We start from the raw sequence: 22,816 nt of genomic DNA on the forward strand, positions 1-22,816 counted from the left end.
GCTTTCCCCCCGGGATCTCTAGTCTGTGTTAAAGGGGTGGTTGATGGGCGTGAACATCAAGAAGCGCCGGTTTCGTCTGATGTTGAAGCGGCAACGTTGACCCTTTGCCAGGCTTCCCGCCACATTTTACAAGAACCGCCAGTTCCACGCGGGGAATGTGGTTCGGGTGCGCACCGCTAACCCGGTTCGGTGCAAAAGGCGCTTGATTCAAACTTAGTCCATACAAATTGGCATCTGCAGGACCTGTACACCGTTATCTCGGCTACTATGTCCAGATCGGTGCCCCACGGCCATTCAATATTTGGGGAGACATCATATCGATACCGTTGAATAACCGCAGGGACGACTCCCCACTGCAGGTTGCCAGAACTCCTTTCTTGCCCAACCTCCCATCTGCCGGAAACCAAAAATGTCGCCCGCAACCGAGCTAGTGGAGTCACAATGGTTCTCTCAACTGGCCGCTATGAGGCAAGCTATGGCAGACCTAAACCTCCCCAAAGCCGAAGACTTATTACCCCCCAGCAAGGGTCTCAACCTCGACGATGTCGAATTTTCATCAGCTCCAGAATCGGTTGAAGATTTGTGGGATATTATCAGCGAGGATGACGATTATGATAGAACAGGCAATGATTCTGATGCAATGGTGGATGCCAGTGTAAATGGAGTAGAACCCTCTGGCAAAATGGGAGTGTACAACTTGCAGTGGCTTTCTCACAAATGCTGGGCAATCGCAGAGCGGAATGCTAGCCTCAATGCCTCCGAACTTCAGCAACAACTTATCTCTGTGCTGGCCGCAGACCACCCACCCGAGGAATTACAGGTATCATTAACTGAAATTGTAGGGTTCGACGATTTGGACTTTGTCATTGACTTGATCGCCCATCGACATCAATTAATCTCAACCCAAGGTTTAAGGGCCAGTGATGATATATTCAGTCGATTGCAGACAAAGAGTCAGCGGGAGGACTCCTTACGACGACAAGACTACGAGCATAAACATGCAAAATTGGCGCCTAAACAGGACCGCGAAGGACCTATCTATCCACATGTGTACAAGGCGCATCAGGCTGGGAATACTCTCTCTGTCAATGGGAGAAAATATGGCCTCCCGGTCGGCAGCAGTCACGTTGAAGAACCAAGATATACAGAGTACTCCATTCCAGCCGCAAAAGTTGGGATCATTGGTGCTGGTAGGAAGTTAGTCGCCGTTTCAGAGATGGATGGGCTCTGCCGGGGTACTTTCAAGGGGTACAAGTCTCTGAACCGCATGCAGAGCTTGCTGTACCCTGTTGCATATAAGACGAATGAAAACATGCTTATCTGTGCCCCCACAGGTGCTGGTAAAACGGATGCAGCAATGTTGACTATTCTGAATGTTATTGCCAAAAATACCATTCCCAACCCTCTTGAGAATCATGATGCCACAGAGTTCGCTGTAATCACGAACGAATTCAAAATTGTTTATGTCGCACCCATGAAAGCCCTGGCCGCAGAGGTAACAGAAAAGTTGGGGAAGCGTCTAGCATGGCTTGGGATCGAGGTTCGCGAACTAACTGGAGATATGCAACTGTCCAAGAAGGAAATTGTCCAGACCCAAATCATCGTTACCACCCCAGAGAAGTGGGATGTCGTAACCCGCAAGGGGACCGGCGATACGGAGCTTGTCCAAAAGGTTCGTCTATTAATCATCGATGAGGTCCATATGTTGCACGACGAACGGGGAGCTGTGATAGAATCTCTTGTTGCAAGGACCCAGCGACAAGTTGAGAGTACTCAGTCGCTCATTCGCATAGTCGGGCTATCTGCTACGCTGCCAAACTATATTGATGTTGCAGATTTCCTCAAAGTCAACAGGATGGCAGGGTTATTCTACTTTGATGCCTCCTTTCGCCCAGTGCCCCTTGAACAGCATTTCGTTGGCGTGAAAGGTGACGCGGGCTCTAAGAAGTCTAGAGAAAACCTAGATATAGTCTGCTTCGAGAAGGTCCGGAATATGCTTGAAAGAGGTCATCAAGTCATGGTCTTTGTCCATTCTCGGAAAGAAACTGTGAATGCTGCACGACTTCTATATCAGATGGCTGTGGAAAATCGGTGTGCAGATCTCTTTAGCCCCTTAGAGCACGAAAATTACGCGCAGGCTCTGCGAGATGTGAAGACAAGTCGTGGCCGGGAGCTTCGCGACCTTGTCCCCAAGGGACTTGGAATGCACCACGCGGGGATGGCTAGGTCTGATCGCAATCTTATGGAACGCTTGTTTTCTCAGGGTGTGCTGAAGGTTCTCTGTTGTACAGCCACTCTTGCCTGGGGTGTCAATCTTCCAGCTGCCGCGGTCATTATCAAGGGAACCCAACTTTACAGCGCTCAGGAAGGAAAACTTATCGACCTTGGCATTTTAGATGTCCTTCAAATATTCGGTCGAGCTGGTCGCCCTCAGTTCCAAGACACCGGTATTGGCTTCATTTGCACAACACATAATAAGCTGCAACACTACTTGTCCGCCGTAACTTCTCAGGAGCCCATAGAGTCGAGATTCTCTCGCAAACTGGTTGATAACTTGAATGCGGAGATCTCTCTGGGAACTGTGACGTCTGTTTCTGAAGCTGTCCAATGGCTTGGATACTCGTATCTCTTCGTACGTATGCGTCGGAATCCCCACAGCTATGGTATCGACTGGGCGGAAATTAGAGACGACCCTCAACTTGTCATTCGCAGACGAGATTTGATTATCAACGCCGCCCGAACCCTACAGAAGAGCCAGATGATTATATTCAATGAGCGGACGGAAGAGCTGCGAGCCAAAGACGTTGGTAGAATTGCAAGTCAATACTACGTGTTGCAAACAAGTGTGGAAATTTTCAATGCCATGATGACGCCCATGGCTAACGATGCGGATGTTATGAAAATGATCAGTATGAGTGGGGAGTTTGACAATATCCAATCCCGGGAAAATGAATTTAAAGAACTTGATAGACTTCGTTTAGAGGCATTGAAAACTGAGGTCGAAGGGGCGAATGACACTTCCCATGCGAAAACCAATATTTTACTTCAAGCATACATTTCTCGCGCCAGGATCGAAGACTTTGCTCTCGCCTCTGATACGGCCTACGTAGCTCAGAATGCGGCTCGCATTTGTCGTGCCTTGTTCATGGTTGCGCTGAATAGGCGTTGGGGATACCAGTGTCAAGTATTATTGTCTACCTGCAAATCGATTGAAAAGCAAATATGGCCGTTTCAACATCCCTTCCACCAGTTTGACTTGCCCCAGCCAATACTGAAAAACTTGGATGAGAAATTCCCTGCCTCTTCAATTGAATCGTTGAGGGATATGGAACCGGCTGAAATTGGACAGCTTGTCCATAACCATCGCATGGGATCCACCCTCTCGAAGCTGCTGGATAACTTTCCAACGCTGAGCGTGGAAGCTGAGATTGCTCCGCTGAATCGCGATGTCCTTCGTATTCGTCTTTATCTATATCCTGAGTTCCGCTGGAATGATAGACACCACGGGACGTCCGAGCCGTACTGGATCTGGGTAGAGAACTCAGAGACATCTGAGATCTATCATCACGAATATTTCATTCTGAGTCGGAAGAAACTCAACGATAACCATGAGATGAATTTCACCATTCCTCTCTCCGATCCGCTGCCAAGCCAGATATATGTTCGCGCTATCTCCGATCGATGGCTTGGTGCGGAAACCGTTACTCCCGTTTCTTTCCAGCATCTAATTAGGCCTGATACGGAAAGCGTTTATACGGACTTACTTGATCTGCAACCCCTTCCAATATCTGCCCTGAAAAATCCCATTCTTGAAGACATATACGCACAAAGGTTCCAGTTTTTCAACCCTATGCAAACACAGATATTTCATACCCTGTACCACACCGCCGCGAACGTTCTCCTCGGTTCCCCAACAGGAAGTGGCAAAACTGTCGCAGCGGAACTTGCGATGTGGTGGGCCTTTCGAGAAAAGCCAGGCTCTAAGGTCGTCTACATTGCTCCCATGAAAGCTCTCGTCCGAGAACGTGTGCAGGACTGGCGACGCCGGTTGACCGCGCCCATGGGCCTGAAATTAGTTGAACTGACGGGCGACAACACGCCAGATACAAGAACAATACGCGACGCGGACATTATTATCACCACACCTGAAAAATGGGATGGTATTTCTCGAAGTTGGCAGACTAGAGGGTATGTCCGTCAAGTTAGCCTCGTCATTATAGACGAAATCCACCTGCTTGGGGGTGACAGAGGGCCAATTTTGGAGATTATCGTTTCCCGGATGAATTACATTGCCTCTCAATCAAAAGGCTCTGTTCGGCTACTCGGTATGTCCACGGCTTGTGCCAATGCTACCGATCTTGGAAATTGGTTGGGGGTTAAGGAAGGCCTTTTTAACTTCCGCCACTCTGTTCGACCTGTTCCACTGGAGATATTCATTGACGGCTTCCCTGAACAACGAGGCTTTTGCCCACTTATGCAGTCGATGAACCGACCCACATTTCTAGCGATAAAAAACCATTCCCCTGAAAAGCCCGTAATTGTTTTTGTAGCATCCCGGAGACAAACACGTCTCACCGCAAAAGACCTGATTAACTTTTGCGGCATGGAAGACAATCCACGCCGGTTCCTTCACATGTCTGAAGAAGATTTGCAGTTGAATCTTTCGCGTGTCAAGGATGACTCTCTTAAAGAAGCTCTCAGCTTTGGAATCGCCCTCCATCATGCTGGCCTCGTTGAATCCGACAGACAGTTATCGGAGGAGCTCTTTGCGAACAACAAAGTCCAAATCCTTGTTGCAACTAGCACCCTCGCATGGGGTGTTAACCTCCCCGCCCATCTAGTAGTTGTGAAAGGGACACAGTTTTTCGATGCTAAAATCGAAAGTTATAAAGATATGGACCTCACTGACGTGCTTCAGATGCTGGGCCGTGCTGGACGCCCGCAGTTTGACTCTTCTGGTATCGCCCGTATATTTACACAGGATTCCAAAAAGGGTTTTTATAAGCACTTCCTCCACACTGGCTTCCCTGTAGAATCCACACTGCACAAGGTGCTTCACGACCATTTGGGCGCGGAAATATCCGCAGGTACTATCACAACGAAGCAGGATGCTTTGGATTACCTAACCTGGACATTCTTCTTCAGGCGGCTGCATAAGAACCCTTCTTATTATGGACTTGAAATTTCTGTCGAAGAACACAACACCATGGCAGCACAGCAGATGGCGTCCGATTTCATGATCGAGCTAGTCGATAAATCCCTAGAAGAGCTCGCAGAGTCTTCATGTATTTTATTAGATTCTGCCACCGGTGACGTGGACCCGACTCCATATGGCAAGATAATGAGTTATTACTATCTTTCCCACAAAACCATCCGATATGTCATGTCCCACGCAAAACCAAATCCAACCTTTGCTGATGCTCTCAGTTGGATGTGTTCCGCCACAGAGTTCGACGAACTCCCTGTGCGCCACAATGAAGATCTCGTCAACGCGGAGCTGGCGCAGAATCTCCCTCTCCCAATCACCACGATGGGTTCCTCACTACCCATGTGGGATCCACACATCAAAGCCTTCCTACTGCTTCAGGCATTCATGTCTCGCATCGACCTACCTATTACCGACTATGTCGGTGACCAAATCTCTGTTCTCGATCAAGGCATTCGAATCATCCAAGCTTGCATTGACCTGCTTGCCGAATTGGGTTTCCCAAACGCATGCACCATGATGATGACATTGCTCCAATGCATAAAATCCGCGCGCTGGCCAGATGACCATCCCCTTTCAATTCTCCCCGGCATCGACCCAACGCAAAATAGCGAACCATCCTCCGGAAACCATCTCTCCCCATCTCTACATTCCCTGCTCTCACTACCCCAATCCACTCTCACTGCCCTCCCACGCACCCTCAACCTTCCCCCACAAACATCCACGCAATTCTCAAAAGCTCTGTCCCTCCTCCCTATCGTCTCCATATCCATATCCGACCAATCTTCCTCCGGTTTAACAGTATTACTCACCCGTAAACAGCCTATCCCTTCACGTGATGGACAGCGAAGAACTACTGCGCCATGCGACGATCAGTCGTTCCGCATCTACGCGCCACACTTCCCCAAGCCGCAGACGGAGGGCTGGTTTGTACTCGTTACTGCCAATGCGGATTTGAGTGCTGGCATGCAGGAGGATATCCTCGCACTTAAGCGGGTTTCTTGGTCGTCGGCGACCGGCACAGCTAGAGTGGGTGAGCGGGCGGATGTCATGGCGAGAGCTAACGTGAGGTTTCCGGAGGGGTGGAATATGGGTGATGATCATATTGACGGTGCTGAGCTTGATATGGGAAGTAATGATCGTGATAAGAAGAATGAGGACAAAGGCATGCGTAAAGGTAAGTCGAAAGGTAGAGGGAATGGGTTGGGCGGTAGTAAATTAAATGTCAAGATTAGAGTGATTAGTGATGCGTATGTTGGGTTGGAGTGGACCATGGTTTGTTAATAAATTCTTGTATATAGAAAGTGAGAGAGAGCGCGATAAAATAGGGTTGAAGCTTGAATGAAAATAATATGAAACATGAAATGAACAAATGCTGTATCATTTCTTTGTGAGAGGTTGCATGAAAATTGGTGACTTCTTTGTCCTCAATCTCTTCTCAAGTTATACGTTTGATCTGTTGAGGGGATTGGATTGGGTGATTCGTACCCTCTATACCACCACGGCGCTGGTGGTGATTGAGCTCTTTTGCCCTAGTGGCCTAATATGATCAACTGTTGGAGGGCAGCATCCAAAAGAAATACCAATATGCGCCAGGTAAAAATCAACTGGGAATTAGATCTCCAGGTCAAAAGTTCAAGTCAGAGCTGTATGAGTTGCAATATCTGATACTGGTAAAATATATACAGAGAATCAAGGTATGCATATTTACATATATACAAAATAAGAGTGAGAGAAAAATAAGTACTTGCAGCATGAAGCCATAGAGATAATAGACGGAATTTAAAAAAGAAAAAAAAAGAAAAAAAAAGGACCTCTGAAGTAGAAAATTGAAACTAAGAGATGAAATCAAGGAAGAAGAAAGGCGTAACTGAAAATCAAAATGTGTAATAGGAAAAAAGTGCAAAAAACGCCTATAGGATTTCAATATCATTGTATCCTTATATATTTAAAAACTTTTTGCGGAATCCAACCTGTGTACCACCACTATGTACAGGACAAACTCCCCAGCGTTCTGAATCCAATAGCCGAGTTCCAAGACTAACCCCTCCAACAAACCCCCTCTCACCCCCAAAATATCGCAGCGAATCAAATACTCTAAAATAATTAGAGAAGCCCCGCTTCCGCAACTTCAATCGGGACCTCTTGAGATTTCTCTCGCTCATGGCCCTTCGACACCGAAATCAGCGTGGGCGTAGCCGACCTCTTCTCGCCAAATCGTTCGTTAGGGCGACGCAAAGAATCACTTCGCATCGCGCTCATCGGCACGATTACCTGCTTTGGTTTTTTTGTCACGGAAACTGACCGCGCAACCGATATTTCGACGGCGTTCATGGCATGGCGGTTGGCGTTGTCTTTGGTGCTGGGGGGTGGTCGGGACTTGGGTTTTGGCCTCGTCCGGTATTGCGGGAGAGCGGGGGGTGGTTGAACAGGGACGGGCGGGAGCGCAATGGTAGGGGATGGTGCTGGAGGCGTTGGCGGCGGTTTTCGTTGAGGAGGCGGTGGTCGTGGTTGTGGTAGCCATTGCTCAATATCAATTGATGGGTAAATGGGAGCCGGTTTCCTGGGTTTAGTTTCGGATTTTGACTGTAGTGGTGCTGGCGGGATGATGTGATGCGGCTCTTCGAATAACATTGCTACAACTGACTCATCGGATCGTGTTTTGCGGATCTTTGGCGGTTGTGAGGGATTCTTAAATTCAGTAGAGGAAAACTCCCTGGCTTCTTCCTTTGCCGGCGAATTTTTCGGGTAAGCGTGGATCTCTTCTCCTGTCATTCGTTTGCTTGAAGGACTGTAAGGTTGTTCGATTGCAGCAAACGATTCCTCTGATTTGATCGTCCGGAACCTTTGCGGTCGTACCACACTCTTCGATTTGGCAGATACCCGGTCAAGTTTTGCAGCAGGATTCAATATTTCCCACAGAGGTTCGTCAGGAGAAACGGGGACGACTTTGTTGTAAGTAAATGGTACAGCCTCATCCTCATCGGATGACATACTGATATCCGATGAGGACGGCGATGTAGATTCCATTGACAAATACGATGATCCTTCCGATACCCACTGGTTACGAGAGCTTGAAGATGTGGCCATGGATGATGTCCCTCCTTGTGGGGTTGCGCAATCCTTTGTAGATATGACCTTCTCGTTCAATTCTGTCCCTGACGATCGTGGATTAGTATTTGACTGCTGTAATGGGATATTCTGGCGGGGTAAGTTTGAGTTATGGAGTGTCTTAGGAGGTTTTGCTGTTGGCGCTGCAGGGAAAAGGGTGAATGTCGGCGATTTGGGAGCGGGAGGTGTTCCTCGCATTGGCAATGTCATTTCAGGGTGTCCCAATTCCTCCTATTGTATCACTGGTTAGTTGTCAGAAGACCCTGAAAAAGATGTGTCAACCATTCACCTCTTCGTAATGGGTTTTCAGCGTATTAAGGGTTTTGCTTCGACTAGGCAATAGCGTCGTAGAGGTTGGCTTGTCCAAAACGCTTCCAAACATGACACTGTATCTCTCCATGTGGACTTCAGGAATCTCAACGTTCAGCAACGAACCTGTAACATCCTCTGGTCCTGACAGTGAACCTGGCAATATTACTTCTGGCTTCAATGGCTTCGCTACTGGTTTAGCCTGATGGGGAGCTCTTTTATTGGGCTTCGGAGGCTCTGCATACTTGACCAGTTTCCTTTGTTCCTTTCGTCCAGGCGATTTGGAGACATCTTTCCCTGACTTCCGTGAAAGTTTACCCATACGGTGTTCAAATTCAAGATCATCCCATGGAGTGTGACTTTCAGAAGACGCCTCGAGATTCCGGGAGTCGTGAGAATCCGCCATTCGATCACGAGATTCATGGCTGGTTGTTGGTCGATTATGAAGCTGAAGCTGGTCAAAATCAACATCAGGTTGTTGTTGTAGTTGTTGTTGTTGCTGTTGTTGCAGTGAATTCTTCGCCTTGAAGAAGTCGCTAATTTTCTTCCATTTGCTCGGTTTAGGTCTCCAGGATTCCGATTCTGCAGATCCCACTAGTTCCATCGAATCGAAATCTATGGCTGGTGGGGATACAGCATACGAAGGTGTATACTGAACGGTCCTGTACATAGTGGGGCTTCCCACTGCCATGCCTATCATCGCTGTGCCATCGTCCGATGCAGTGCTTTCGTGGAGGTGGAAGGAAGGTGATTGTGCCGGTGAGGCGGACAGCTGGAAATCAAAGTCGGGTGCGGGAGAGGCTTTCCATTCCTCCCGTGGCGGACCAGCATGTGTATTAAAAGTGTTGTTTCGTTTAGGAACAGCGTTACTGGTTGAGGTCTGCCCGTCACCTTGTAGACCTGAATGGGGTAGCGCATCTGTGACATTCAATCTCGGCCCTTGTAGGGTGCCACCGGTTGTATTTGCACGCTGTCTGGTTCTGGTGCTGAAGGCTTTCATAGTTATTTTAGTGGTCGCTCATATGTTTATGTTACACCTGAATATTGGATAATTAAGGACATATATGGACAAGAATGCTGACGAAACCTAGCGGGGGAGAATGGGAATAATGATGTCAAATAAAAATGAATGGACGGCTTTCCAGAAAACCACAATAGAGGGAAAAATGAACGTAGAGAATTGAAGATGCAACCGCAACCGGCGCAAAAGAACGTAGATAAAAATGACCGAAGTTAAAAAAAGGATTACAGTGGCGAATAGAGGGACTAAACAGCGCAGTAGTGTCACAACGGTGAGAGGAAGAGAGGAGAAAGTCCACGGGGCGGGAGGAGTGGAGTTGAGAAAGGACGAGGCAGGTCGATGTTCTCCATGATTATTTCGATACTTGTACCATTCAGGTTATGTCGCAAGTTGCGACAACAAGGATATGGGTGGACTGGGAGTTGCGGCAATCTAGACTGCTGAAACACGCCTTCTAGCGGTTTGTTTGCTTGCCGAGAGTGTGATAATAACTACTATATAGTAGGGTCAGCAACTATTTATTGTCGTAGCAGAATATCCCACGGACAGTCATCCCACTGCATCGAGAGAAGGATTATTCTCGGAATCAGCTCTTCGGAGCATAATCAACAGCAGTGTTGACTAAAGGAGATGAGAGATGAGATCACTCAACCCCTCAAGGGTCTTGTCCCTGGCGCTGCATGGTTCCCTGTCGTCTCTCACTGGTTGAATTGTTCGCGACCTGAATAGCAAATTACACCAAAGATGCTGACAATAAGGGCCAGACTCAGCCGGCGGAATACCGGCCTGTGATAACATACCAGCCAGCCTCTTTCTTTGATATTTCGCAATCATGTCGTTGATCTCTTTCCTTCATTACCAAAGGGTCACTCTGAAACCTGGGTTTGAGATATCTGGGATTGCTGGAGACTCCGAGAGATTGGCGGGCTCGTAGCCAATCACGCTAGTCCAACATTTATTTATAGTGAGTTCATAATTTTGATTCGTTGTTGTCTTGCTTCAAGGCCAGGATCTGCTTATTGGCTTGCTAGCGTCTCTTCCTCAAACACATGTTGTTGACACTTGACTAGCGATTTTGGAGTTAGCCTGGCAGTGACACCAATTTTGCTGATCATTGTTGCGCTCACCAGTTTGAGGAAGTACTGTATCCCACAAAGGATTAAATGAAATTGAAAGGCCATTCCTATTACCTAGTTAATCCCCCTTTATCGGAATACTTTCTCTCTTTTTTTTTTCCCCTCTCCCGTAGCACAAAATAGGGGGCCTCATGCATGCTAAACCATCGACATACTTCACGAAGCGCTTCGGACTGGGTTTTCGTGACAACTCAGACACTGAGATTAGTAGACTAGCCCATCCCTCCAGAATGCAATATAAATCCGTCTTTGTTGCTTTTTCTCTCTTCATGGGAGGCGCGGACGAGAATGACATGCCAAAGTAGAATGAATGAATCGGCTATGCAGGAATTAAAACTTCCCTTTGATTCATGAATATCATGAACATCACGGACATGGGACAACAAGATGCCCTGCCATTATCACATTGACGCCCAACAGCTGATGAAAGATGACAATCCTTGCTAAACCTGGAAATAATACCACTAACTAACCGCTATGCTGCTTTGTATATCGACAGAGCTCTCGGGGTAAGTAGGATTCATATCGCCAAACTCTATCTCGCCAACATGGCCAGCGGACGCTTCATTTGATCGTCAATATGCAAACCTATGGAGCGGATGTCCGCAGATCTAGTGTGAGAACCCGGGCTGACGTTAAACCATGTTGCCCCTCAACTGGGATTTTAAGCAATGCCCGTTCTGACCTTTGCAATGTGTTCCCCGCAGGCTGCATTCTCGAGGGGAAACAGCCGGCTATGTGACTATATCTATATCGACCTAGGACAGGTCCCTAATGACGTTTCCAGCGACGTGTACAGTATACACTGTGCATATACACCACGGAGGTGCATGTATCAGCATTGGCCATAGTCTGCAAGTGTGTCATAGTTATACGGCCACAGTGATAGGATACCTGCCGCATGGTAGTTGTTTGATGTAGAATGCATATAAAGGTGTCTCTCTGTGGGCGATGGCGGGGTAGTTCAACCTCCCTGGATTAGGTAATCCTGCCCCTCTCCTCGCGGATGGCAGAAAGTTGAACGTGGTTCCGATTTCAACCGGAAAAACCTTCGGCGTGAATTCCGAACAGCTAAGGCTACTAAAACTTCGGACGATTGAACAGTATCTCTCACCTTCTCAACCACCTCCCATTCTCTATAGTGGCTATTTTTCGTATTTCTTAGATCCCTACGTGCTAGCGAACGATATTCCTGCCCTAACCCATCACTAGCCATGTGTTGGAGTGGCAGGACTGTATAACTAGCAAAATATGAAGTTCGTAGTTCGAGTAGCATGAGTACATTTTAGATGGGATTAAAATGACTAACTCATCTGCTAAAAAGGTGGGCTCAAATTTGGAACCACGCTCAACTGTGTCACTCTCCATGTTTATTTATGTCGTCTTCCAATTTTTGCAACCTCAAACATCTTTTTGATCTCCTCTTCCCGGCTATATTATCTTCCATATCACTCCTCTCATCTTGCAGTCCTCCATTCCTTTTTATTGACTTCTAAGTCCCTTAACAGTAGCGGGCTGTCTACAGGTGTGTTCCAATCCCCCCCCTGGCTCAGGCCATCCATTGATGTCTAATCCATTGACGCCTGCTAATCTACGCATCCGTCAGACCCTTTCTCAGCAAGCCGATTCCCCATTTCTATAGATCCGTTGTTTATTATTTCTATATTGTTTCAACAAAATGGCCGATCCAACTGCTCAGAAACCAGTTGGCTGGGCAGGTAAGTCACTCGTTTGTCTGAGTGCGGTACAGCAAACTGTCTAGACATATGTCCTAAGTGTCCTTGAAAACTGACCACTTTTTGCACCGATTAGACTATCACAAAGGGTATCTAACTTTACCCCCTTCCTAGCTTTCTTGGGCACTTTTCAACCTCCGTCTTGCAAGATAGAAATCCCTTACCATTATGTCTACCGCAAAGCTGCCAATAATGCTAATACTCGATCGTTATGCATAGCCTAATGCAGTACTCCGGAATCGACAAGGCGGCCATCTACAGCACAGATCCACAGTATGCCAACTCGCCCTGTGCCAGCTCTCCAGGTTTCACGGTATGCACAGATTTCCCATCAAACTCTCCCTTGCTCTCGTTTATATATGACAAAGCGAAAAGGACCGGAGCCGGAAATCAACCCAGCTACCTGTTTTTGAAACTATTTCCAAGTAAGAAAAAATATTGATTAGATCTCGATATCAGGCCTTGCCCAATGAAATCGCTTTCATCCTTAATTCTTTCGCCGATACCAAAGATGATGAACCCAAGGAAGTACAAACGAACGGATTTTCCTTCGCTGGCGAGAAGTACTTCTTCGTAAGAGCAGATAAGAACCCAGATTGCCTCATCGGTCGGAAGGTTGTCAACTCGTCCCCTTTTTCCCGTTTCTTTTTTTATCTGAAATGCGCGTTGGAGTCTGAAAATTCAACCTATACTCATATCCAAGGAATGAATGCTAACTAACCTCCTCCTTTGTTTCTATTCTTTCCACCAATTAATAGCAAAAGGAAGGAATCGTCATATATAAGACCTCCTCTGCTCTCTTTATCGTGCACCACCCGTCCGATGTCTTCACGAACAATGTCAACGAATATGTGGACGGTTGGGCTAGATATCTGATCAATGCTGAAAACGCTCAGGGTTGAGAGGACATTTTGGCAGGTTTACCGGGTTCGATAGTGAGAACATGAAACATACCAGAGAAAGAACGGAATGGAGCAGTCCCAGGAAGAAAAAGGCGAGAAATTAATCGAACAAATTAAATAATTACACACATAACGATCGTCATCGCTACGATCAAATACCAATCAAACGAATTGATTAAAGCACTTTTATTGTTTCATTTCCTTGTTCTTCTGTCTTTATATCATTATCTCCTCCCGGTCTGCTCTCCCCCGTTTACATTGGATGTATGAGAATATATATGACATGTTCCCTGTGATATACGTTAAACTTAAAAGGCAGGAAGCATTCTCTCATATACCAACTTGTATGTTTCGGTATCAATCATTTTTCATCATTCTTTCACTTTATGATGTTCTTTTGAAAATGGCAATGAGGGTAACAATTTTCCAAATCAATGGTATTCGTTGTACATACATATCTACCCGATCTCAAAGCACCAAAGGGCAAAACAGTTATCAAGAAAGTGTTTCCTTGGGCGGTGACAAGGGGAGACGGAGTCTGCAAGAAATGGTAACCCTATCCATCTAGCTGTATAAATACAGCAGACTCTAATTGTGAGCTGTTGCCTGTTGGTGACTGTTGTCCATATTCTCGTACATTTTCATATTACATCCATGGATTGATCGATCAGCCCATGATGCTGTGTGAATGATAGTTTTCCTCTTCGGACAGTGTGGAGCATGTCCTCCAGCAACTCAACAGATTGTTGATTGTTTCAAGAAAAGCAAATATTTGCCCATCGCCACATTGGCTCCCTGTTTCATTGGGTTTGGCTTGCTTAACTTTGGCACCAAAATATTCACTTGCGAGTCGTCATGGATTTGAACGGATATACAAATCATAAACAACATTCCCACCACATTCTCGTCCTTCCTCTTCTTGCATCGTAAACGTTCTAAATAGGCCATCAGTGACATTCATCTCCCTTTGATTTATGTACTTACCAACCACCATGGACTGTTTTTCTTTCCCCAACAGCTGGATTGGGATGCGCTGGGCCAACCACGGGCTGGGAGTTATATTAGTGCAAATCGGCGAAGCGCACGCTCTACCTCTCTCCTAGCACCAGTCAACACAGGGCGAAAACCCCGGCCATCGATAACAGAGCCATTAATAAAGCTCTAATGCAGTACGTATTGTGCTACAGCCCAAAGTTTGGGCTATTTGATAGTTTTTCAGGTCAGGGGATGCCCATATAACTTCATCACAACAACAAGGTACACGCCAGATATCCCGCCATATTCTATGGTATCCTTGCGCGGCTCGCGCTGGAGCAGACATCAACCTGGGCTCTCCAACAGGTGCAAACCATGACGCATCTTTGGTTGAATCAGGGCACGGAAGCGCCTGTGGTTCGGCTTTTGCTTTACCATTCATTCTCCAGAGGTTGCATTTCTTATAATCGTTTCAAAATGTTCAAAAGCCTGCCTACATTTCCAATGTACAGAAAACTCAAGAGTTGCGCCGAAAGAAGAAGAAAAACTTAAAATAAAGACGGATATCAAACACTTAACCGCAGCAACACTCCTGAGCCTATTAATATCAATCATCATTAAAGCAATATCAAACAGGCAATTCTCCACCTCTCCCTCTCCTCCCTCCGGCCGTCCCAATGAACACTAACAGTCTCTTCAACGGTGGTCCCACCACAGGCACAGACCCCACAAATCCACTTAACGTAACCAAAAAGTCCCCAAAGAGAACGAAGAGACCGTATAATTCGACGCAGAATCCCGTCAGCGGCCAGCGGAAGAGGATTAGCAGGATTCCTAGCACGAAGGTTATGGTTCCTGTGAGTTTTTGGCGGCGAGCAAAGAAGGAGAGGGTTTTGGACGGGCCTAGGATCAAGGGGAGACCGATTAGGAAGAGAATCTGTCAGGGATTGGTTAGATGTATGTGTTGCAGGTGCTTAATTTGTTAGTTCCGGAAGGGCTTGTGTTAGTTGTCGGAACGTACGTTTCCCATGGCGAGGCTGGAAGAGTAAATAGTTAGTGAAGCCTTTTGTCGTTGTGCGGGAGTGGGTTTGGGAAAAGGAGCATACAGCGATCGATCAAAAAACATCATAATGCCCAAAAAGAGGAATAACGCCCCTATATATTAAAAGGAGGTCTCAGACAGAGTGGATAAAAATGTCTTTTTTTTTTCCCTATGTGTGCTCATTTGGGGATCCAGGAGGTCGATAGTGACGGTTCGTCTGTAATCGCCAGTCGGAATTGGTTGCGACTGGTGGGAAGAAAGCAAGGGAAATCGTAGATATGCTCCACATACCGCCAGAGCAAAACACCACCCCAAACTCTACGTTGAAGACATTGCTGTTAACAAATGTGTATCACTAAAGAATAGTAAAACGAGAATAAACGAAGAAAACTCCCAGAAGTGAAGCAGAACCCAGTCGCTCCAGAATATCAAATACAAGGCAAATAATCTAATCATAAGAGAACTCACTCTGCATATCTGATAACCACATCGTCGGCATATTGGCTGTTATATTTTTATATTTTCCCTTCGGAAGGGCTACTATCCCTTTTCTCTTTCCGCTGCCCGTGAGAGGATAGATAGTTATAGGTAGAGCGTATTCTCAACTCTTCTTCCGGCGCATAGCACCCTTTGAGCTAATGATGGCAATATATGGTATAAAGAGGAACCGAGGATAGAATAAGAGACAGAGGAGGTCGGGATTGGACTCGGAAGTTTATTGGACTCGAATGGTGTACCGGGGACTTTCGGTGCGCGCGGGGGGATGGGTGGTCATACAGATAGGCGCGTGGCTTCGCATTGATCTCTGAGAATTGTGAGCAACAAGACGACAGGGGACCGGAAGTATATGAATCATTGACTGCTAGGAAACGCTGAATAAAGGAGAGACAGTTTTGACGTGCAGTGAAAAGGTTGTACTCATGTGAAAGTATCAGACTGTGTTTGCGAAGATAACCTACTGAATGCGGTTCATATGGCGAAATCAATATTAAAACATCAAGGCAACGAACATGGGAAGTGAGGGTATTGAATTGTATAGCAACTAGAAGCTGTTGAATTATTTTCGGGGTTATTTACTTCTAGAATAAATCGCAGCGCGGCTGCGGCTAAGCCAACTGGGCTATTTGCCAGCAAATGATTGGTCATGGTGCCGAAAACAGCCGCGTCTAGCAACGGCGCCGAATAAAACACAAAAAGACTTAGCAATTTTTTCATCTTTGTTTTTCAAACAACAGTCGCCCGGTGGAATGGACTACGGAATGAAAAAGACCATATGCCATTGAACCACACTCTTGCCTTAATCTCGTCTCTTAAAATGTGAAATCTGAAAATGAAACGTCTTTCTTCATTTGTTGACTGAAAATAAGTGGTTGGCAGATGCTAATCCGTACTCACAAACAATTGGCTAATTTAAATATTCACATCTTGTCTACTCTCACATCATAAAGTATACATTTCCTACAAACCCATTGCTGTTTCCCCTTCATCCTTGCCAAAGACACTCCTCATTTTCCATCCCATTTACCACCCCCAACCCAGCCCGCCACGGCCACAGTTGAGTCTATGCCACTGTAACTGCCATCCCCCATGGGACGGCGGTAACGCGTCGGATTTTCTGCATTTATTATCATTTATATGTGCAGGCGGAGATCAAAACTAAAGGTCACGATTAAGCCGGAGCGCCACAATTTTGAACCCCAGCTCGAAAGGGGTGGGGTGGGCTGCGTGGGGCTTGACTTTGTTGGCCTAACATCTGATTTTTATTCCGTTCGGATTTCCTCATGATGGAGAGGAATTTTCTCTCTCTAAAATATATAAATAATATCAGTATAATCAGGAAGAATCGAATATTACCCTTGTCTGTTTTGATGACACTAGCCAATCACTACGTACCTTTGGTCCCATCCATAGTGATATTGAAGAGTCATGCGTCCCATTCAGATAAGAAAAAAAGTATCCATTAATACCATAAAACCCCCACCCCCCCCCCCCCTACTTCAACACAACATGCGCCCCGCGCACCTCCAAATAACTCTCAGCAACCCCCTGTCCCAACGACCTCACAACCGCAAAAACCTCCTTGTCATGATACCGTAACCGCGTCTTCGGATCCGTATACGGCGCCGGGAGGCCCGTGATATCACAGTATCTCTTCTGCGACGACGGGTGCAGCGAGGGCGCTGACTCAATGTTCGTGTATGTTACCGCAGGCCCCATTCCATTCGCCATCACACCTCCCATTTGCGCTAGGGTGCGGAAATTCTTCTCCAGCACCAGGGTTGAGAGACTCTGGGCCGCCTGGGCAATGTTGGGTGGTCGTGATGTCACACCCACATTTACACCTACACCTATCGCAGTGGCCGGTGTCGCGGAAGTGCCGTCACCGGTACCGTTCTCCGTAGCAGGTGTTGCGGCGGCGGCGGTGGTGCTCGATGGGGCAGCGAACGGGGTTGAGGCACCAGAGTTATTCTGACTGGCGAGAACCGATGCTTCCTTTCGCGAGGTTTCGGAGAGGATTTGTTTTACGTTTTTGTTACGGCGGGCCGAGGGTTTCCAGTGAGGGTTGCGGAAGGGTCGTGGGATGCGGGCCATGTCGAGCTGGTCAAGGAGTTTCTGGTGGGAATCGTCGGCGGCAGAGGGGCGTGGCAGCATGGTTGTGGGTGAGGATCGGGATCGGATGAACGGACTAGGATAGAGTAGTCGTGTATAGTTATACGGTGGAAACAATCAAAGATTGAAGAAGAAGATGTGAATGTAGAAAGGAAAGAATTGCAGATTGCTTGAGCTGTTGGGTGTTTGTCAGGGTTGCAAACATTCGGATAAACAAGGCCTATCAACAAGTCGACCAACAAGCCAGAATCGAGCAGAGTACTTGTAGCGAAGAGAGGAGGCAATTGGAACAAGGCCACTCAGTAAGAGACTGCAACGAGAGTCCTTCTCTCTTCTGGTTGGAGGACATCTTTCTATAGACCACAGACCATTGCCACCATGGTAAAACCTCTCCCAGCTACAATACCTTGGAGTTGCATGCAGATGCTAATCGCGATCCAGGAGAGCCCCCACGAACACCAGCAAAGTCTTCTACTCTCACGCATCATCTCTAATGTCGTACGTTTCTATGCCTCCTTCATACCTCGCACCGTCTCTTTACGGCCGGACTGTATGGGGGGTATATGATGATGTATCCTAATAATAACAAAAACGCTCCAGGAGAAACTCAACGAAGCGATCATGGTATTGAATAAGAATCTGCAGGTGCGTATATCTATTCCTATATATATCCATCTATGAAATAGAAAGGGGTTATGCTAATGCCTGTGAATGAGCAGGAAGTCAACGTGCAGAACATGAACGTCGAGCTGGTCGCGCAGATGTTTAAGAACTACCAGTCCAATGTGCTTTTTCATCTCGAAGGTGTGTGTTTTCCGTCCTGTGTTTTTTCTTTCTGGAAGATATCACAGCTACGATTAGTTGGTTACTTCTGGGTTTGCTAATGCTTGTTCTTCTCTGTGTGCAGCTACGGAGGAGTTGAAGGACCAGGTATAGCCTATGTCGTTGGAAGTTATGGAGTATTTTATACTCTGGGTTGGTTTCACTATGGCGAAATGAAATTATGTGAATCTAAAAATCAGGCAATGGCTTTATGGAGTTGGGAAGGATGGGATTTGTATTTTTTTTTTTTTTTTTTTTTTTTTTTTTTTTTTTTTTCCTGGTAGTGGTTCTCATTCCTAGTCACGGCATAAATATATTTCCCCTGTGGGGTATAAATTTAACTGGAAACGGGCGCAGAGTGGATATAGCATCTATGGGGTAATTCATATGGCATATATATATAATACTTAGTTATTTATTTATTGAATATGACATATATATTGAGATGTCGACATTGCTGTTGGATACGTTCGACTTGAATATTTCAGAGTGTCGCCGTATAATTTAAATATTTATTTCATGCATTTATGGTGGTTCTGCCAACCAAAAAGCAAGAACAACTTCAACTGTATTTTTTTATCCATTCGGCATCACGTCAAACTACCCCAGCCGCCACCGTTAAATCTAACTACTGCCAAATTGTGAACCCTACCAGCTCAATTCCTAGGAACCTATCTATGACAATGCGCCCCCATCTCTCTTCTGCAAGCTAGGTTGATCTCCACCAGACAGCTCTCATCCTCCGCATATCCCCTCCGTCGCCTCATCCATCCCGGTCTCGATGACGATAACTTCTACCCGCATACATGCCGCCACTCGAACGGCGGCTGATATTTTTCAGAAAAATGACCCAAAGCCGCCACCTAAGCTTTATCCTGTCCAAGAGCCGCCGTTCAAGGGCTACATGCCCCCTCAGCCAGAGGGCTATGAACAGAGCCGAGAGGCAACGAGCTCCAGCGCCATCGTGATTGACAATGGTGCGCATATCTCACTTTTACTGCCATATATGCCATATGTGCAATCTAGCTCAACTACTTTACTGATATATATATATATATGTTGCGTTTCCCTGGCCAGGCTCCTACCTGGTTAAGGCAGGATGGTCCTTTGACAAATCCCCTCGATTCATCATCCCGCCGGTCATGGCCAAGTATCGCGATCGCAAGTTCAACCGGACGTGCCATTTTGTGGGATACGATGCCTACGTCGACGCGACCACGCGCGGCCAGGTGCGGAATGCTTTCGACCCTGGATCAAGCGTCATTGGCAACTGGGACGTCATGGAAGGCGTGCTGGATTATATATTCCTGAAGCTGGGGGTAGACGGGGCGAATGGCAGTGTTGATAGGCCAATTGTTCTAACAGAACCTATTGCTAATCTGGGCTACACGAGGAGAAGTATGCGCCCTGTCCCCCTTCCCTTGGTATAGATATACTTATCATATGTCGGCTGACGAGCACTAGTGATGAATGAGATTCTCTTCGAATGTTATTCTGCCCCCGCAGTTGCCTACGGTATTGACTCCCTCTTCTCATACCGATACAACCGCGGGACGGACGGGCTCGTGATTTCCTCATCCCACGCTTCCACGCATGTCATCCCCGTTCTCAATTCTAAGGCGCTCTTGTCGAATTCCTCACGGTTGAACTGGGGTGGCCAACAAGCGGCCGACTTCATGATGAAGCTATTGAAATTGAAATATCCTACATTTCCGGACCGCATGACGGAGCACCAAATAACGCAATTGGTCCATGAACATTGTTATGTTTCGACTGACTACGATCGGGAGCTATCGAGTTATCTTGATTGGACAGATTGGAGGACAGGAACCGTGTCATCCAATACCCATTTACGGAACACGTTGTCGTCGAGAAGACGGAAGAAGAACTAGCCAGAATCGCGGAGAGGAAAAAAGAAAGCGGCAGACGACTGCAAGAACAAGCTGCGAAGATACGATTGGAGAAGCTGATGAAAAAGGAACAGGAGCTGGAATATTACAAAGACCTACAGCAAGGACTCGCGTCTGAAACCAAGAAAGAAGTAAAGCGTATCCTAGAGGCGGAAGATATGAAGGATGAAGCGCATTTGGAACGCACGATACGTGATCTCGAGAGATCCATTAAAAAATCTCGCAGCAAGGACCTGGGAAATGAGGAGACTGAAGAACAAGAGGAAGCTACCTTCCCGCTGTTAGATGTTCCTGACGAAGAGTTGGACGAGGCCGGCTTAAAAGAGAAGCGTCACCAGCGACTCATGAAATCGAACATCGAAGCAAGACAACGTGCCAAGGCAGAAAAGGAAATGGAAAAGGCCCGTTTGGCCGAGGAAGAGCGGTTGGATAATGAGAAGCGGGAAAACAATTTTGACCAGTGGATCGAAGAGCGGAGGCAGGCTCGCGAGGTATTTAGTGCCTTTACTCCGCATGTTTATACAAGAAACCATTGAGTGACAATCAAACTCTATAGGCCCTCCTCCAAAAACTGAAAGAAAAAGAACGCCTGAAGGCCGACCTAGGCAACCGCAAATCACTCGCAAGCCAAATGCGCATGAAAACCCTCGCAAACCTCGCCTCCGACACGCCCACCAAGAAGCGCCGGCGCGGCACCGACGACGACACCTTTGGCGCCAATGACGACGACTGGCGCGTCTACCGCACCGTCGCCACAGGACCAGACGCAGCAGGTGCCACCTCCGACGATGACGGCAACGACGAAATCGACATCCCCACCCAACTCCGCGCGATCGAACAGCAGCTCCTGGAGCACGACCCGCTCTTCACGGAAAACCACACTCTGGACGCGCAGTCGGACTGGACCAAGAGCCTGATCCACATGTTCCTGCGGGGTCCCTGGCCGTTTGACCCGGAGAGCACGCGCGAGGCGCACCAGCTCCATCTCAACGTGGAGCGCATCCGGGTTCCCGAAACCGTATTTCAGCCGTCGGCGATTGCGGGTCTGGATCAGGCGGGTCTTGTGGAGATTGCGGCGGATATTGTTAACCAGCAGCGATTTTCGTCGGGTCAGGAGCGGGCGCGGCTGCTGAGGGATGTATTTATTACGGGCGGCAATTCGCTGTTCAAGGGGTTTGACGAGAGGTTTGCGACAGAGTTCCGGTCGCTGCTGCCGGTGGAGATGGGGTCGGTCCTGAAAGTCAGGAGAGCGGGGAATGCGGTGTTGGATGCGTGGAAGGGTGCGGCGGAGTGGGCTAGTGGCAGTGAGTTTCAGAATGCGTCAGTTAGTCGGCAGGAATGGTTGGAGAAGGGAGGGGAGTATATTAAGGTAGGTTTTATTACATTCCAGGTGTTGCGTTTGCTTTGTGAGTTTGTTGGTTGTTATAGTTGAGAAGCTAACCGTGTGGATGTGATAGGAGCACAATTTGGGGAATGCTTGGAATGCGTGGACTTAAGTCGTTTATTGTGCGTATTGGATGGTATTTGGAGTATGGGGATGGGATGGGATGCAATCAATGGAATGGAATGTAGCTTTAAACACAACGGTGGTAACTATATGAATGAGATGTAATGATACTTCTACGTTGTCATTTCTGAGTCCATTTCCCTCCCTAGCAGCCGTACTCTTTCAAACAGTCAAACCAGAGAACAAGGAATGGGGGTGACGGCCACGGAAGGACAGAAGAGAAATCAAAAGTAATGAAAACAAGTACTTGTTTCGTCCATCCAACCTTACACCGCGATGTCACCGCGATGTGCCCTTTATATCACATCACCTGTTTCCAACGTAAAATCACTCCTTCACGGAATGAAACCACATACCACAGAACGTGGGTTTCGAATCTCACAGGCTTAAGGTAAGTTGAATAGCCGTTAATGGCGATTGAAATAGGGGGGGAGGGGAAGAGAGCGAGAGAGAGCAAGATAAATAAAGGGGAAAAAAAAAAAAAAAAAAAAAAAAAAATATAGTTGAATAAAGCCAGAGCATCGGTCGA

The 22,816-nt window shown here is 47.1% G+C and overlaps 6 protein-coding genes across 6 annotated transcripts; 3 read left to right on the forward strand and 3 right to left on the reverse strand.

Annotated features, from left to right (window-relative positions):
• Window positions 1-409: 409 nt before the first annotated feature.
• On the forward strand, window positions 410-6,441 carry HCAG_07504 (activating signal cointegrator 1 complex subunit 3; the record flags this gene model as incomplete). Its single annotated transcript, XM_001537145.1, has 2 exons — window positions 410-6,383; window positions 6,437-6,441. The coding sequence occupies 2 exons, from the start codon at window positions 410-412 to the stop codon at window positions 6,439-6,441; spliced, it is 5,979 nt and encodes a 1,992-aa protein (XP_001537195.1).
• Window positions 6,442-7,312: 871 nt separating this feature from the next.
• HCAG_07505 (predicted protein) lies at window positions 7,313-9,626 on the reverse strand (the record flags this gene model as incomplete). Its single annotated transcript, XM_001537146.1, has 3 exons — window positions 7,313-8,548; window positions 8,607-8,722; window positions 8,753-9,626. The coding sequence occupies 3 exons, from the start codon at window positions 9,624-9,626 to the stop codon at window positions 7,313-7,315; spliced, it is 2,226 nt and encodes a 741-aa protein (XP_001537196.1).
• Window positions 9,627-12,461: 2,835 nt separating this feature from the next.
• HCAG_07506 (predicted protein) lies at window positions 12,462-13,421 on the forward strand (the record flags this gene model as incomplete). The annotated part of the gene is made up of 5 exons (XM_001537147.1): window positions 12,462-12,501; window positions 12,596-12,608; window positions 12,739-12,832; window positions 12,979-13,134; window positions 13,278-13,421. 5 exons carry the CDS (start codon window positions 12,462-12,464, stop codon window positions 13,419-13,421), a joined length of 447 nt encoding a protein of 148 aa, XP_001537197.1.
• Window positions 13,422-15,024: 1,603 nt separating this feature from the next.
• HCAG_07507 (predicted protein) lies at window positions 15,025-15,937 on the reverse strand (the record flags this gene model as incomplete). Its single annotated transcript, XM_001537148.1, has 5 exons — window positions 15,025-15,333; window positions 15,418-15,433; window positions 15,503-15,551; window positions 15,730-15,756; window positions 15,907-15,937. 5 exons carry the CDS (start codon window positions 15,935-15,937, stop codon window positions 15,025-15,027), a joined length of 432 nt encoding a protein of 143 aa, XP_001537198.1.
• Window positions 15,938-17,430: 1,493 nt separating this feature from the next.
• On the reverse strand, window positions 17,431-18,090 carry HCAG_07508 (conserved hypothetical protein; the record flags this gene model as incomplete). Its single annotated transcript, XM_001537149.1, has 1 exon — window positions 17,431-18,090. One exon carries the CDS (start codon window positions 18,088-18,090, stop codon window positions 17,431-17,433), a length of 660 nt encoding a protein of 219 aa, XP_001537199.1.
• Window positions 18,091-18,541: 451 nt separating this feature from the next.
• Window positions 18,542-22,276, forward strand: HCAG_07509 (conserved hypothetical protein; the record flags this gene model as incomplete). The annotated part of the gene is made up of 11 exons (XM_001537150.1): window positions 18,542-18,598; window positions 18,649-18,693; window positions 18,783-18,852; window positions 18,956-18,978; window positions 19,228-19,248; window positions 19,712-19,847; window positions 19,948-20,268; window positions 20,335-20,512; window positions 20,686-21,271; window positions 21,337-22,149; window positions 22,238-22,276. 11 exons carry the CDS (start codon window positions 18,542-18,544, stop codon window positions 22,274-22,276), a joined length of 2,289 nt encoding a protein of 762 aa, XP_001537200.1.
• Window positions 22,277-22,816: the final 540 nt, after the last annotated feature.

Source organism: Histoplasma capsulatum, genomic scaffold (genome assembly GCF_000149585.1).
Source record: "Histoplasma capsulatum NAm1 scaffold_9 genomic scaffold, whole genome shotgun sequence".
Classification (NCBI taxonomy): domain Eukaryota; kingdom Fungi; phylum Ascomycota; class Eurotiomycetes; order Onygenales; family Ajellomycetaceae; genus Histoplasma; species Histoplasma mississippiense.